At 39.9% G+C, this 16,461-nt stretch overlaps 3 protein-coding genes across 5 annotated transcripts; 2 read left to right on the forward strand and 1 right to left on the reverse strand.

Moving 5' to 3' along the window:
- Positions 1-178: 178 nt before the first annotated feature.
- Positions 179-1,267, forward strand: LOC133838333 (uncharacterized). 2 transcript variants are annotated; one of them, XM_062269403.1, is made up of 3 exons: positions 179-573; positions 628-1,009; positions 1,070-1,267. In XM_062269403.1, exons 1-3 carry the CDS (start codon positions 304-306, stop codon positions 1,201-1,203), a joined length of 786 nt encoding a protein of 261 aa, XP_062125387.1. In that variant the 5' UTR covers positions 179-303; the 3' UTR covers positions 1,204-1,267. The 2 variants fall into 2 exon arrangements, with proteins under 2 accessions (XP_062125387.1, XP_062125386.1); XM_062269402.1 differs by having other exon boundaries at positions 628-1,267.
- A 5,410-nt stretch (positions 1,268-6,677) lies between these two features.
- LOC133839061 (uncharacterized) lies at positions 6,678-8,997 on the forward strand. Its single transcript, XM_062270386.1, has 5 exons — positions 6,678-6,849; positions 6,917-7,090; positions 7,200-7,568; positions 7,636-7,904; positions 7,980-8,997. The coding sequence occupies exons 1-5, from the start codon at positions 6,816-6,818 to the stop codon at positions 8,247-8,249; spliced, it is 1,116 nt and encodes a 371-aa protein (XP_062126370.1). The 5' UTR covers positions 6,678-6,815; the 3' UTR covers positions 8,250-8,997.
- Positions 8,645-16,315, reverse strand: LOC133839055 (glutamate dehydrogenase, mitochondrial). 2 transcript variants are annotated; one of them, XM_062270375.1, is made up of 6 exons: positions 15,774-16,315; positions 11,031-11,465; positions 10,652-10,971; positions 10,384-10,588; positions 9,861-9,899; positions 8,645-9,389 (listed from the first exon to the last, which is right to left on the reverse strand). In XM_062270375.1, the coding sequence occupies exons 1-6, from the start codon at positions 16,174-16,176 to the stop codon at positions 9,118-9,120; spliced, it is 1,674 nt and encodes a 557-aa protein (XP_062126359.1). In that variant the 5' UTR covers positions 16,177-16,315; the 3' UTR covers positions 8,645-9,117. The 2 variants fall into 2 exon arrangements, with proteins under 2 accessions (XP_062126359.1, XP_062126360.1); XM_062270376.1 differs by lacking the exon at positions 9,861-9,899.
- Between the last annotated feature and the right edge of the window lie 146 nt (positions 16,316-16,461).

The following is a 16,461-nucleotide window of genomic DNA, read 5'->3' on the forward strand; positions in this document are numbered from 1 at the left end:
TTTTTTTTGTTGCGAACAAATCGAATATAGCAATATCGATTTATTATATTTTATATTTCTCCTGATCAATATTTTGGATTTATGTTATCGAATTCCGATTAACGATTTAACCAAGCTAAAAATAAATCGATGCTTTCATAATTGTTAAAAGATCTATGCATCGTCTTATCGATGCTTTTTCTTCTTTTACCTGCCGTCACGCAGACGCTCACGTTGGTTATCGAAAACAACTGTAGCTTGTTTGTTTGTTGTTGTTTATGGAAAATTGTATGCCCGCGAATTGTTTGGACTGAATTATTTTAAATGGCACATAATCTTAAAAATGTTGACGTAAAGCTGCAAGATGTGGACGTTTTGACCACAGGTATCCTGGCGGAGCTTGTGAACGGCATACTAGATTTCCTCCTATTCCATCGTAGTCAAATTCCATTTGTATATAAAACCTACAAATACTATGTAGAAAAATGGGATGAAAACGAAGAAACGCAGACTGAATCTTTTGAAAACTATCAAGTTAAACAGCAACGCTTCCTGGCCAAGGCAACCAAGGAGTCGATCAGCAATATGCGAGAGGTAAATTTAAATGTTACATGTTAAGAGTAAAACTAAATTAGACATTATTTTCAGATAATACGATTAGCGTTTAGAAGCAGTAAAGGGGTCAAGAGTTTACGATTTCTATTCGGCAACAACACGTTTATGCCCAGCGAATCCTATACTATCCACATACCGCATGCATCCATCTCAAAAAACCACGGGGATATTCATGTCATGCCAGAGGGCCCCATGAATCAAACACTACTGCGTTTGCTCACTTGCGAGGAGCTCTATACTCTCTGGTCAACGGAACTCAAGGCTACCAATGTCTATCTGGAGCTGGAGCTGCTGACCAACGATGATAAACGTCAGTGCGAGACATTGAAATTGTATCCTAAGGAAGTTGTCAGTCAATTACCACGTAGTTGTAAGAATGTGCATTTGCATCTGTCACATGTCAATGAAAATGGCCGTGAGTTGACTTGTTGTAAGCAGCTAGTTATTTTTCAAGATTTAGATAATTTAAATATAGATACAATCCAGGAAGAAGCGAAAGATGAGGAGGAAGTGTGTTGCAAGCAAAGTGAGCACGTAAGTGGCTGGTGGCAATCTGATATAATAGTTCGTGGCTTTAGGGCGCCCAAATACGACTTATGGTCTAGCTAATCCAATTTTAAATTCTTTTTATTCAATTTTATTCAATAAACTTCAAAGATTTACTATCAATTTATTTTTTTTTTTTTTGGGTTTTAAGTTACCACCCGACCCATGGGCAGGGGGGAATTATTTGGCCGCTCCCTAAGCACCCGACCGAGAACTGGTCGATGCCTTTATAAGGTGAAAAACGCCACGAAGAATTGATTGAAGTGTTCAATCAGAGGTCCAAATTTGTTTCTTTTATGAAGTCTATGATGGTTTTAATGTGCTCGACATTTCCTTCCTTCAAGAGAGCGTGAATGTTGTTGTGTTTTCCTAGTGTTGGGTAACGTTGGCGTACAGTATCGTATTTTGAACAGCTGAGGATTGCATGTGAAGCGTTATCGATAGCTCCACAAGTATCGCACAAGTCGTCCAACGTGACATGCATTTTGAAAAGAGTGGCCTTATCGAAGCCGTTACCACTTAATAAGCGATTGATCGTTTTTATGTCTTTTGGTTTTATATTGAATTTATTGTTGGAAAACCAGGGTTTCTTGATTAAAGCTGGGAAGATGTCACAGAAGCCTCGAGGTTTGCGAATTACGAAGGAGTTGTACTCCTCTTCCCATTCCAGTTTAATGCGTTTGTATATCTCGTTGATTGCGTCTTTGACTGACCAGTTTAGCAATGTGAAGCTGCCTTCTGTGGGTGCGTTTTTGGCTGCATTATCGGCTATTGTGTTTTGTGGGATATTGGAGTGTCCCGGAATGTAATGAATTTCTATGGACTTTAGATGGTGATGCCGGTTAATTTTTTCAATGATGTTGGCTGCAATATGGTTGTCGTGGATTGTTTTGCATAGGTTGATAATGCTATTTTTGCTGTCCGTAAGAATAGCGACTCGAGGAAGATTATTGAATAAGGCGAAGTCAAGTGCTTTGTCAATTGCAAGGAGTTCGGCAGAGAGTGACGACAGTATTTTGTCTGTGTAATAACTGGCTATGTGCTTTGACCTCTCGTGCAAAAGGCTGCACTCGAATGTGTTCTTGTAACAGATCCGTCCGTAAAAAATAGCTCAAAATTATTGTTTTTTAAATGTGCAATTTTTTCATTAAATAGAAGGAGAATACTAGAATTGCAAATTGATTTTTTGTTCTTTGCGGAACCTTTAAAAAAGTCAGTAAAGCCGGTAAGTTTTTTGCAATGGATAACAGAGGATTCGATTCCCTCGATATGCTCAAGCACGTCTGCGAACTGTCTGTATGTTTTGAGTAACTTGTGTTTATGTGGGGACTGACACATATTGTTTTTCTTGCGGGGAGGTTTAAGGCAAAGACTTTAACCAGTTCCTTTGCAGTTGTGAATTTGTAGCGATAGAGTGGAGGCAATTCAGCAGCAAGATGGTAAATTATTGGGACGGGTGTGCACTTTATGAGTCCCAGCGCTTTTCTTAACTGGCAATTTGCGTGGCTTTGAATCTTGGACAAAGCTGATTTGCTGAGGTTGCTGAAAGAAGAGCATGCATATTCCAATTTGCTTCTCATGTATGCCTTGTAAAGAGTTAGGCTTTGTGACGGATGAATGCCGAAACGACAGCCGCTTAGGAGCCGAAGGAAAGTACACGCTTTTGATGTCTCAGAGATCGTTTGGTCAATGTGCGCTGACGGGGAGCTAGACGCTGACACGACTCTGCCAAGGTATTTAATTTGGCTGACTTCTTTTATAGGCCTATTTTGATGGAAAATGGATAGGGGTCTTCTCTGAGTGCTAAAGTGAATGACGTTGGACTTAGCTGCGTTGAATTGCAGGTCTAGGCTATTGCAAACAATTTGAAACTCATTTATCTTTTGTTGAAGTAGATCGGATGCTGAATTGAAATCTTTGTGAAAGCAAATTAAAAAGAAATCGTCTGCGTATTGAAAAAGTGTGCAATTTGGGCCATTTAGATCGTGGAGTCCTGCCGTGTACAAATTAAACAGAGTTGGACTAAGGCAGCTACCCTGACACACACCTTTACCAATTGTAACTTCACAATTTCCTTTGACTAGCGTCCTCCTGCGTAAAAAGCTAGCAATCCACTCGACCAAATGCCTATCAAAACCTAGTTCGTTTAGCTTACACTGGAGGATGTCTATGTTTACACAGTCGAAAGCTTTTTTAAGGTCTAGACATGCTGCTAAAACTTGATACTGCTTGGACTTCAGTGATTGAACTTGATTTATTAGATCATTGATGCACAAGGCTGTAGATCTCTGGCGGCGAAAAGCGTATGATCTTTCTGGGATTAATAAATTCGCACGAATATGTTCCTCCATTCTTTGTTTCACTAGCCCCTCTAGTATTTTAAAAGGGACACTCAATAGGCAAATCGGTCTGTAGTTGCTTACTATTGAGGTGTCCATACCTTTCTTAGGGATGGGGACTACTCCAATCTTTCTCCAGCTTTCAAGGATGACGCCCATGGACCATTTCTTGTTTAGCATCTCCAGAAAACAGCATTTCCTTCTGTGATCCAGCTTTTGGATCATTTTGTATGAAATGCCATCAAGACCTCTGGCAGAGTTGGGATTTCTAGCGTTAACAAATTCATTGAAGTCCGATAAGTCGAAGGGTAGATTGCGAGGGTCGGTGTCTTCTACGCCATTGCTAACTATTTGGGGGCACATAGGTCTTGTGGTGTCTACTACACTTTGAAGAAAGTTATGATCATCTTCTTCCGTCCATTTGTTACCAATTCTTTTAACTTTTTTGTAGTTTTTTATATTTTTAATTTTGGCCCAAACATTTGAAGCTGAGGAAAAATCGTTCACAAATTCTTGGAAGCTGGACTTTCTGCGATTTTTGACTAGATTTTGAAAATTTCTATCTGCTTCAAAAGCTTTCAGTGCGTCTTCTCTCTTTTTTGTGCTGTTAAACTTTTTCCTGCAAGCATTTCTTAATCTAAACAACCTGTCTACTTCTGAGTCCCACCATTTCTTTGGCTTGTATCTATTTTCTGAACTAATTATAATAGTGTGCTGCTTTGTGAGTTTTTTAACACTCACGCTTAGGTCCTCTAGGCTGGTGAATTCACACTCAGCGAAGGCATCTGCGATTTTGTTATGTAAAACTTTGCTATGTGATGTCGCTGTGGGAAGATTGTCAAAGCAGATGAATATTGGGAAATGGGGGCTGTTTGTAATGCGCACATCGTGCGCTGACCATCTAATATTGCTTGCTCTTGAGTTGGTAAACGCTAGATCTAAGACGGAGGATTGGTTTACGCTACGGGAAAATGTGGGGGAACCATCATTTAGGCAAATAAAGCCCGCGTCCATGGCAGCATCTTCCACAAGTTGGCCTTTGGAGTTAGAGTTTGGGCTACCCCAGGATGTTGACTTGGCGTTTATGTCTCCCGCGACTAGAGAAGGGTTATTAAGACCTGCTGCAAATTGAAAAATACTCTGCAAACCAAGTCCAACGTCCGCAGCTGAGGTGGAGGGGGAGGAATAGATACTGAAGATATTTAGATTGTGTTTCAAATTTAGCGTTTGAATTCCAACGCATTCGATTTTAGTAATGGGATTTAGTATCTTAAAGGTTATGTTGCTTCTAATGTATATTCCTACCCCTCCATATCCGTCTTCCCTAGGCTTGCAATAAAATTTGTAATCAGGTATGCTACAATCGCTGTTGTCCATAACCCAGATTTCAGAAATAATAGCTATGTCTATGTTGTTGTTGTCAAGGTACATATAAAGAAGTTGTTTGTTGTTGTTGTAGGTCAGGCTTTGGATGTTGAATTGGAGGATCTTCATGATGATAGGACGTTTCCAAGAGAGAGTTGGCTAGCTATTTTATATGCATCTATCTCTGCGTTGGCTGAATTTATAAAATCTCTAAGCTCCACGAGAAAAGCTGAAAAAAGACTGGTTGTGGTGTCCTCTCTGCACTCAGTTACAAATGCAGCGATTTTTGTGCCTAACTGACTGAGTTTCTCCTCAGCAAAGAAGTGGTTCGGGCTGGCTGCTCTCACTGGTGTAGGATTTGAAAAGGATTGGACTGGCGAACTCTGAAGTGAAGAATTTGAGGATCTGGCTGATCTAGGGTTGCCTGTTTGCTTGGGTAGCTGTGGGAAGTTCAACGCATCGAGCGGAGGGGGTGAAGCTTTCTGAAAAATGGAGGGGAATTTATTTTTTGCATCCTTTCTAGACATATTTTCGGAAGCCATTATTTTTTATTGAATATTCTTTTATCCTCGCCGGACAATTTGGGTCAGTCGCCACATGCTGCTCCTTGCAGTTGACGCATGAGGTTGGGCCGCAAGGATCCTGCTTGTCATGTGCAAGTCCGCACCTGAAACATCTGGCCTTGCTCTTGCAATGTTTAGCCAGGTGGCCAAACCGGAAGCAGCAAAAACACTGGCAAAAATAAATAAACGGCTGAACAGACAGTCTAGAGTACATAAGCTTAATCTCTTTAGGAATCTCTGCTCCATTAAACCACAGTTTTACTCGTCCAGTCGGGATAAGCTGTCCGTCAATTCGAGATTTTTTCTTTATGCGTTCGACTTGGTCTATTGTGATGTCAGATTTAATGTTTTTTAAAATGTCGGAATCCGAAAGGTTTAAAGGGATGTTGAAAATAATGCCAGCCGTGTTTACTAGGTGGCGAGGGATCTTCGGCTCGTAGCAGCCTGCAAGTAAATCGCCACAGTAAGCCAAGTTATTAGCGGCCTGCGCCGAGTTGCAAACGACTTTGCACCGTCCGTACCCCATCTTCTTAATCTCCTCTATGCCCTCTATTTCTTTTGACGACAGAAAAGCCGCCAGCTCGATGGAGTTTATGGCTCCGCTATTTCCATTTAAAATTTTTTCAAGATATACCGCGTAAGGGCCCTTGTGGTTTTCGTTGTAAGAGTATCCATTTACATTTTCTTTGCTAGTTCCGTCATCCATGGTGATTGTTGGTGTTTTTACCTTTTCCGTTTTATTCTGTTTTGTTGTTTTGTCCGTTATTTCTGAGCGCGTGGCTTCAGAGCTGGTCATACTTTTTTTATTGGTTTCTTTTGCAGTGTTCATTTTGTTGGATTTGCTTTCCAATTTTGAATTATTTATTTTTGAAGAAGCCGAATTGGTTGAAGTGGCAGTTGTTCGCCTGGTGGCGATTCTACCACTTGAGTTGGACGTGTTGGCCATGATCGCGCCTACAAATTCTCCTATTCCCCTTGTGCCTGTGGGCTAGAGAAAATAGTGGGAAAGTAGGGGAAGAAACCGCTGAAATGATCGAAATGAGCTGAAAAGGGACCGAAGAAAAAGCGTCCGCGCAAGATGAAAGCTAAACGGAGACTGAACTATCAATTTAAATTTAAATTTTCTCTGGGTTTTATTAAAAATTGATAACGATAAATGCTATCGTTTTTGTGCTCGATTTGGTACAACATGGTTTTCTGCTCGATATGGCACTGTTAAGAAAATGCAACTACTCTGTTAATATAATAACAGCGTCATGTAAAGTCTTGTGTGTTTATCGTGCATTCTTGAGTGTGGAGCGTCGTACGGAGCGGCTCCGTTTATTTTTTACATACACAAAGAAAAACGCAAAGATTGGTTTAAGTAAATACAACGGCCTGCAGTCTCTAGTCAATTGTCATTGCAAGCATGTCCGAGAAACCGACTGTTTTAATTTTGGGTGGTAAGTTCAAGAGTAAGCCGCAGCGATATCGCTTCAGACTTTTATCTCTTAAATTATTCAACTGCAGGCTGCGGATTCATTGGACGCAACTTGCTGAATTACTTGCTGAAGAATGACTTGACACAGGAAATACGCATTGTTGATAAGACGCCACCACAAATGGCCTGGTTGAATGAGCAACAAACCGATGACTTTGCTAGCGATAAAGTGGAGTTTTGCAGCGCCAATTTAATTAATGCCGGTATGTCACACACACGCACATATTCAACCCACTCACACACACTTCCTTTGTTGGTGCGAGCGGAACAGGTTTTTGTTTATTGACTTTGTCCTTTTCTATGCACATACAGCCTCATGCAAAGCGGCATTTGCACCACACCCAACAACACATCGTGGCTGGGATGTGGTCATCAATTGTGCAGCTGAAACGCGTGCCAATCAGGACGATGCCGTCTACAAAGAAGGCATCCAAAAGCTGAGCCTCAACTGCGCCAACGAGGCAGCCAATCGACAGGTCAAACGCTATGTGGAGCTGAGCTCGGGCTGTGTGAACAGCAGCGAGAAGAACCCACTGAAGGAGGATTGCAAGCTGGAGCCATGGACGGGTGTGGCCAAGCAAAAACTCAAGGTGGAGAAGGAGCTGGCGCAAATCAACAGTCTTAGCTATACGGTGGTGCGATTGCCCGTTGTTTATGGCATTGGCGATAAGCGCTACTTAAGTGAGTATCGCTCTCACTCTGTAATCTTTATAATTATTTAAATAATGTAAATGAAAACTTTTTGCAGTGCCTCGCATTATTATTGCGGCCATATACAAATACCTCGGTGAGACAATGAAACTGCTGTGGAACGATGCGATGCGTCTCAATACGGTGCATGTGATCGATGTGTGTGCTGCGATTTGGCAATTAGCCCAAAATCCCAAAGCCGCTGGACAGGTCTACAACATTGTGGATGACTCAGCGTCGACGCAGGGCAGTATTAGTGATTTGCTTGTGGACATATTCGAAATCAATGTTGAATATTTTGGCATTGTTATGTCCAATTTAACTAAGGTCTGTCATTAATCTCGTCATTCGTTGTATGAGTCATAATCATAAAAAAAAACTTACATATGCATTGTTTTTCAGCTCTATCCAAGCGATACAGTGGGTGAAATCAACGACAAGCACATGGCGCCCTGGGCCGAGATTTGTCAACGCAATGGCATCGAGAATACACCGCTAACGCCGTATTTGGATGAGGAGCAACTGCATCATAAGCATCTCAATTTGGACAATACGAAACTGAAAGACTTTGGCTACGTGCTGCAAGTGCCGCGCATTACACGCGACGTTTTAACCGAAATGATCGATGATTATGTGAAACAGCAGTTATTTCCCAAATCCTTGGCACTCTGAATCGCTATAAATGGACAGGGAATAATGCACTACGTTAATATGCACTCAGCAAAGATTTTAATTAGTTTAAGCGAAACATTTTTTGATATTCCAACAAAACAATCTTCCAATTTATACCTGGTATTTGTCCTCCCTCAAACATTCTTTTTGTTTTTTTGCGAAAAAGTGTACTTATAGTATTATGTGTAGACCCAATATATATATACATATATAGAGTAAACTATATATTTTATACAACTAACTATTATATGCATACATTCCATTCCAATTTATATACAACAAAATGTATACGTAAATTTTTGAGACTAAAAAACATTGTATCAACGATTGTATTGTGATCATTTTAGTGGCCAACGAACGATAATTGACAATTAAAAATGAATTTACATCAAACGTTTATGTTTTAATTGTTTTTTTTTTTTATTGTTATTTTTAATGTGTATATTTGATATTTAGTTTCATTTAAAAGTTGCGGCAACGGAGCGTTTCGTATAATTACGATACATAATTGAAAAAATGCAATTGCTTCACTTTTACGCTCATTAATTATTCTTTTTTTCATTATTAACTTAAAACTTAGAGAAAATCAACAAAAAAATAATCATTGCGAAAGCAATTCAAGCTCGCTCTTTTCACTTAATACAATGAAAAAGACACACACAAGAAAGTAAAGTTAAAATGTTGAACAAATTGTTGTGTGGACATATATAAATTAAAATTCATCTCATTTTTAGTTATGTTTGTTTGTGACTCTCTAAAAAACCGGAGGTGCGCGCGTGTGGGATGCAATAATGCTTATTTGCGTTTGCTTTTTGAGTTCGATTTTGTGGTTTAATAAACTAGTTAAGTTGTTCAGCATTAGCTGCGCTTAGAAGGCCAAACCGGCGTCACGGTATGTGGTGAAGATCTTCTCAATGGAGTTCACATAGGCAGCGGTTCTCAGATCCAGACCCAAGTTGTATTTCATGGCTGTCTTCATGATGGCACGAGCCGAACGCTCCATGGTGTAGTCCAGACCGGAGTGCACGATGTCCTTCTCAGAGGCGCCAGAGATGCGCTTCTGGAACGATTCCGAGGGTGTAACGGGAATGCGTCCGCCAACGCGACCAAAGCGACGCTCCAATGATTCTTGCACGGATTCTAAATGATGAGGCAGGCAGAGAGAGATATGGAAAGAGATAGTTAATATATGCCGCATGCTGGAGAAACAAGTATTGCAAATTTGGAAACGTAAACTACATATAGAAATTGTTTGTTAGAAGATCGATGGCAGCACTGTTAAAAAACATTTGGGATATGTGTACGTGGTGTGTATGCGATAATCAATAAGTCAGGCATGATCTGATCACAATAAGCTCAACCAAAATGGAATATATAGTTTAGGATTTGCTTAACACAAAAGGATCATTTCTACGGACTACAAGTAACAAATAATGTTGTAACAACTTTTACACAGCATTAAAAAAAAAAGATAACCAGGAAGTTAAAACAAGAACCAATGCAGGCGATTTGTGTTTCTTTTTTTGGGAGGATGGTAAAATAGCAAGAGAGGTGGTGGGTGGAGGAGGAGATAATAGAAGTAATAGAAAAGAAGAATTAATAATAATGTACCGTCGTTAATAATTCTTTCAATTGACTGTTGGACTGAGTCTACATTGGTGATAGAGAGAAACGGAAAAAAAAGAAGAAATAGAATAAACAACGAATTACTATGATTGTTGGCAATATTATCAATTTGTATACATATTACACGTATTCAAATTACGTTATTGAATATGGGTAATACACATACTACGAACTTGTGAGAAATAAGAAACACTAATAATTCTATGAATTTCGATAGATTTACTTTTTATTTTTAACCTACTGGAAGAGCAAATGCTACAAGAGCAGCCGCTTTTCTGTAAGGGTTTTATTTTTGTCGTCAACTTAACGCAAATTAATTAATGAAATTAATAAGAATAATAATAATAATTATAGGAATTTTGAAACCATATACCCTGATTTTATTTAAATGCATTACTAGATAAATAATGGTATGGCATGATTCGATAGTACAAGCCAGCGATAAAATAAATGTTTATAGAGATAGTGTAAGAGAAGGTAATGTAGAGAGATGTCAAGATCAACTTACCGAGCAGATGATAGTTGGACTCGCGCTCATACTTGAAGGTCAGACGACCGTATGAGACGTGGTTGAGGTTCTTGAGCCACTCGAAGAACGAGACGGTGACACCACCAGCATTGATGTACAGATCGGGAATGACCAAAATGTTGCGATCAATCAGAATCTTATCGGCAGCGGGAGTTGTGGGACCGTTGGCGGCCTCGGCAATGATCTAATTAAATGCATAATGAATGAATATATTGATGATAAAAATCACAACTCAATCGCCACTCACTTTAGCTTGAATTCTGTGGGCATTCTCGCTGTTGATGACCTTTTCAATGGCGGCAGGAATGAAGATATCGCACTGCTCGAACATAAGGTTCTCGCCCTCATAAGGCTTGGCATTGGGATAACCGACAACGGTGCCGTGCTCGTTCTTGTAGTCCTCCAACTGCTTGGGGTCAATACCCTCGGGGTTGTAGAGGGTGCCATCGTGCTCAATCACACCAATGCAGGTGGCTCCAGCACGAGTCAGATAGCGGGTAGTGTGCAGACCAACGTTACCGAAGCCCTGCACAATGAAGGTCTTGCCACCCCAGCCGGGAGTGGTGCCTGTCGAGAGAAGGACAAGTTAAATATGTCTAACTAGCAAGTGGAAAAGTTAAACTTACCAATCATGCTCATGTAGTTGGCCTCGTTGATGAAGTTCTCCAGACCGTGGAAGACACCGCGACCGGTGGCCGAGACACGACCGTGAATACCGCCCTGGTTGATGGGTTTGCCGGTGACACAGGCATGGGCATTGATGTCCAAATGGCCGATGGTCTTGGCATAGGTATCAGCGATCCAGGACATTTCACGCTCGCCAGTGCCCATATCGGGGGCGGGCACATCGACGCCGGGGCCAATGAAGCCCTTCTTGGCCAACTCAAGGGTGAAGCGACGGGTGATCTTCTCCAACTCATGCTCGGAGTACTCCTTGGGGTTGATCTTCAGACCGGCCTTGGCACCGCCGAATGGCACATCGACGCAGGCGCACTTGAAGGTCATCAAAGCGGACAGGGCTTTCACCTCATCGCGTGACACATCCAACGAGAAACGGATGCCTGCAAGTCAGCAACAATTGCATAATCAATCAAATAAGTTAAGGCATATTACGTATACGACAGGTGTGCTGTCCGTAGAACAACAGCGAAACCTTGAAAGACTTAAAAACTAAGTACATTTCTATTTATGTCTCCCATGCAGTCTGTGTTTAATTTTTTTTTGTTTTTTTGGACTCAATCCAATTGAAACAGACGAAAGAATTTACATTTTGAAAGCAAAAGTTGCTTGTCGATTCTCTGTTGGGTTTCACGTGCATTTTTTATTTCGGCTGGTGCCAAAGTGGGTCAGCGAGGGTACTTGTAATGTCGTAACACTTGGAGAGCCCGTATTCTCGTATCTTTATGATACGTTTTATATTTTATGTTGTTTGTTTGCACACACACCTTTGATATCTTGATATCTTTTGAGAAATCTGATTAGATAAAGCGACTTCCTCGCTCGCTTATCGCCAACTTTTTGGTTTTTTTCAATTGCACTGAGAAATTTATTTCTAAACTTTACGATGTAATCGAAATACAATAAATGCGACCAATCAACCAACAGCTACAATTATCTGACAGGCACAAAGTGCGCCTGCGATAAATATCAAATTTATTATCATTTTCAAGTTATCGACAGGCCCCCACAAAAATTTCACTGTGGTTGCCAAGCATTGATCTTTAATGAGGTCGCCTGAACTTTGCCTTTCCTGCAACAAGTCACAAAAGCTTGCCCTTATCGATTGTCAACTGCATCGCAAGCTTAGACGTCAAAGCTTTTAAGCTTAATGATCTTCTTGGAATTCATTTGCTGCATATTCGATTCGCATTCCCAACCAACTGCCTGTTGCCTCAATTGTTTTTTTTTTCTTCAGTATATATTTATTTTGTTGTTTGCGTTCCATCAATTTTGTTCTTTCCCTTCTTTCGTCTGCTATTGGTTTTGTTTGCTTTCTTGTGCAATACATATGCGTGTGTCTGTGAGAGCGCATAACAACAGCGCCAAAGCATTTTGTTTTTCTGTCCCTGTTTTTCGACTACAGTGTTAGCTAGCTAATGTGAACTTTGCGAACGAGAGCGGTAGATAAGACAAAGTTCATGAATATGCAGAAAGATTTCAAGCTTATTTCCGGTTAAAATTGAAATGAGTTTAAACGACTTTATATATTAAATGCTTACTGTACAAAAATACAAAAAAAACAAATGTTGCATTTAATCAAGTGGATTTAAAGAGTCGACATCATTGACATTAAATAATTTAACAAATATAATGTATAAATCACACTGTCAAAAATTTTTATTGAGAATCTAAATTTATTATTAATTTCCCACAAAGTAAACCCAATTTTACCAAAGAACATTTAAATAAAATTTGATTTTATCGCAGAATATTACTCATACGATTGTACTGTACTTCAATAGCTTGCGTATCAAAACCGATTATAAAATTCTTGAAAAGATGTTGCTAACAACCGGCTTTATCAACCAAAAAAACTAACGGGGTACCAATTAACTTGTTTTTGTGTTTTGTAGTAAATTACTCGGTAAAAAACAAGAAAACGCGTGACTTTTTGTATTTGGCATATAGCAAATACAATCCCCCTCAATGTTCGCTTAGTTCTACGTGCGAAAATCTATTTGTGTATAACTTGTCAATGTATTTGTATAGTCTATGACGGTATATATGTATTAGTGTACCTTATACAATCAGTGCGATAAGTTTTTCGCTTTTTTGGGGGCTCGATCGAGTATGGGGCGTGTATGTATGCGAATATAGTATAGAATATCATATATGTATATGCTTGTGTGTATATATTGCCACGTCTAAGAGCACATTATACGCCATTGGCAACAGCAAACCGCAATCTTTCGAGATAGAAGACCGAAAAAAACCGGTTGGTTGCTCCCCCCTAGTGAGCGTCAGCTGACTAGCATTTTGGCCATATGATAAAGAATATTTCTAGCGTGGGCTGACGGCATCTTATGTTTTGCTATTGTGCTAACATATGTATGTATATATGTATTTAACATATACTACAGAATGGATAAGATATACACGTCGCACCTACCGCAGGAAATGACGCATGAACTTGGAAGAAAACAAACTAGATTTTTGTGAACAACTTCAACAGATTCAGGGTAACTTCTCTAGACTATATGAAGTGATAATTATATAATAATAAATGTACATATGTAATTCTCATATCTCTGTATGTGCAGGGAGTATCAGGGGGCGTAGCGAATTGTTCCTTATCTGAAGTGTTTGCCACTTGAGCAAGACACGAGAATGCAAACAAAGCATTTGGTGCTGAATGTTGACACAACTTATTTGCATACAAACTGCAACTTGGCGCTTTGTAGTAGTAAATAAACAGTGCATATATGTACATATGTGTATATAATGCCTTATAAATATTAATAGTTGGATTTATAATTATAATGCAAAACAAAAAAAGAGTAGATGCTTAATTGAAACTGAAATTTCATGTTTTTGTGTTTCACATACTGTGCATTAGCAGCAGCTGAACCGGTATTGCGACAGCTGATAACATTTGCAATATCAGCTGCATTGAGCTTTTACTTCAAATTAAGCTTTTAAGATGCCAACTAAACTTCAAGACACGCGCATACACAAGTGCAAACAATTTGCAAACCTAAGTGAGAAACAGTTCAACGACATAGAAAGCTGTACCGAAAACGAAACAACAAAACACAAAGCGCTGCACAGTGTGCCGCGTCACATTTTTTTTGGCGCAACGTGACCATCACGTGAGCACCAAGCAAATAAAGTTCGTTGATTGACAGATACATTTAGGTAGTTATACGAATGTACATTCAAAGCGCTTCGCTGAAAAACCGGTTTTAATATTTGCCTTTGGCGCATTTTGTTCCCTTCTTCACCTTTTTTTTTGCGCAGCCAACGCGTCGAAATTGAATTGAAAATAAGCTGCGAAATTTTATTATTTTACCGAATTCAAAAGTCCAGCTATGAAGTCATTTGTGTCAATAAATGTGCGATCAAATGCAAACAGACAGACAGAGAGACTGCTGCTCTGTAGAGCAATTAACATTAATTAGAGCAGTAGTATAATATGTTGAAGACAGGCACGGTTTAATGTTGTGTACACATTGTAGAATATGTGCTATTTAATATGGCCACTAAAAGGCATATCCCATTTAGCAAATGACTAAAATCAATTTAGCACCCCGAAATGAGTAAGCAAACGTTGTTTTGCTAAAATATCATCATAATATTTAGAGGTATAATTAACAAGCACAAGCACTATCGGTTAGCAACAGATTGTCGAACTTGTTTACTATCAAAATTTGAACGAGGTTCCACACGATTTTGAAATAACAATAATAAATTCATAAAAAAAACAAAAACCATATGAATCGTCTATTTATGCTCTAGGCTCGTGAGCGTCAGCTTTATCAACAACACAACCCAGAGTCAATAACAATAAGCAAAAAAAACAACAACCACATGTACGAATGATACGACGTGTTTTATTTTATATTTTTTTCGGGACGCGTCGCTAACCAAGGTCAGATAAGTACAGTGGCGCACCAGTTTGTCTGATTGATAAAAACATTAAGATTTTCAGTTACTATAATTAGACAATCTAACAAGCTAACGGAACTAAGCAATATATGGAACTTTTATGGGGATGTACCTGAAAAACAAAACCAGCTGACTTGTACATTTTGTCACACTGTGAGCTATGATGTGGGTACACTGTTCTAGTTCCAATAAGAAACAAAACAAAACAATACATAGCGAAAGCTGTGCACTCGGTGTGTTATTAAAAATAGAACTCAAATGAAATGGCTACGATGAAAAAAGAAATTGCTCAAAAATTCGCCAACGGCAACGTCGCGATAAGCGTTGAAAATAATTGTGAGAATTCTTTTAGGCAGATTAGCTTGGTGAAGTGTGGCAACACTTGAAGGGCTTGGAAATCAGATGGCAACACGTGTAACGGACGCCTTCTCGCTCTCTGCTTATGCAATTTAGATACTAGGCCCAAAGCATAGACAGAATAAATATCTCATGTTTGCTCCGTTTGTTTGTGTCCCGGGCAGAAAGAAAAATACAATGTAAACAACCAAATAATGAATGTGGAGTATGCGCGAAAAAATAAAAATACTGGGGGCGGGTCTTGGGGGAGGATGTTGGTCACACAGTTACATAATTGGGAGAAAGGCAAGCAAAATAGTTTGTGTATAGAAAAATCGATTTTACACCAACAGTTGGCAAAGTTTTCGCTCGATGCCGGTTAGAAAACAGTATGTAATATTGAAATTATAAAAGATAGTATTATTTACCTCCTTTGGTGGGAATCCTGTGTGTGCTGTGCTGGGCACGGTAGCCGGTAATCATCTCGTAGTTGCCAGCATCGCGACGCAATGGGAATGCAATCTCGATGATGTGGTCGCAGGGTTGCATAAGCATGAGAATACCCTTAACCTTCTTCTTCTTCTCGTCCAGAGACATCTTGCCCTTCATGTCTTCGATGAGGCGGTCCTCGGAGATTTGGCAACCACGGTGGAAGAAGTACTCAACCATGTCAAAGAAACGGGGATCCTTGGCAGTGGGCACATCCTTTAGGCGATCGGGAATCTGGTAGTTGCGCGTCTGGAGCACAGCTGTGGGCAAAGCTTTGGCCAATGCGGTCAACTCCTGCTGACGCATGGCGCCCTGGCGGGCCAAACTCTTCAGGTGATACATGCTTCGACGCAAACACACACACTATCGCCTCACACAAATGTATTCAAATTCTAAATTTGGTGCTGCTGCTCCTCAACTGGCTGTTGGGCTAAATATGCACAACCGCTCGCTTTTCGACGCCGCTCCAAACTGAGTATATTGGGGGCACGCTCTTCAGCAGAAAGCCTTCTCAGCGAAACCGCGCTAAGTTTCAGTGTGGCCGTAAGCTCAATGCCCAATATATACTACATATCGTTACAAAAGTGGTATATTCCACAAATCAAAGAAAACTTTGTTTTTCATCAA

The sequence above is a fragment of the Drosophila sulfurigaster genome, chromosome 2R (assembly GCF_023558435.1).
Source record: "Drosophila sulfurigaster albostrigata strain 15112-1811.04 chromosome 2R, ASM2355843v2, whole genome shotgun sequence".
Classification (NCBI taxonomy): Eukaryota; Metazoa; Arthropoda; class Insecta; order Diptera; family Drosophilidae; genus Drosophila; species Drosophila sulfurigaster.

Excerpts from the sequence above, each read along its gene's own strand:
- LOC133839055 (XM_062270375.1), bottom strand. The coding sequence starts at position 16,176 with ATGTATCACCTGAAGAGTTTGGCCCGCCAGGGCGCCATGCGTCAGCAG. Across the intron at positions 11,466-15,773 it reads CAGGATTCCCACCAAAGGAG|GCATCCGTTTCTCGTTGGAT; the intron begins GTAAATAATACT and ends GCTGACTTGCAG. Across the intron at positions 9,900-10,383 it reads GTCCAACTATCATCTGCTCG|ACTCAGTCCAACAGTCAATT; the intron begins GTAAGTTGATCT and ends TCACCAATGTAG.
- LOC133839061 (XM_062270386.1), top strand. The coding sequence starts at position 6,816 with ATGTCCGAGAAACCGACTGTTTTAATTTTGGGTG. Across the intron at positions 7,091-7,199 it reads CGCCAATTTAATTAATGCCG|CCTCATGCAAAGCGGCATTT; the intron begins GTATGTCACACA and ends ATGCACATACAG. Across the intron at positions 7,569-7,635 it reads TGGCGATAAGCGCTACTTAA|TGCCTCGCATTATTATTGCG; the intron begins GTGAGTATCGCT and ends AACTTTTTGCAG.
- LOC133838333 (XM_062269402.1), top strand. The coding sequence starts at position 304 with ATGGCACATAATCTTAAAAATGTTGACGTAAAGCTGCAAGATGTGGAC. Across the intron at positions 574-627 it reads CGATCAGCAATATGCGAGAG|ATAATACGATTAGCGTTTAG; the intron begins GTAAATTTAAAT and ends CATTATTTTCAG.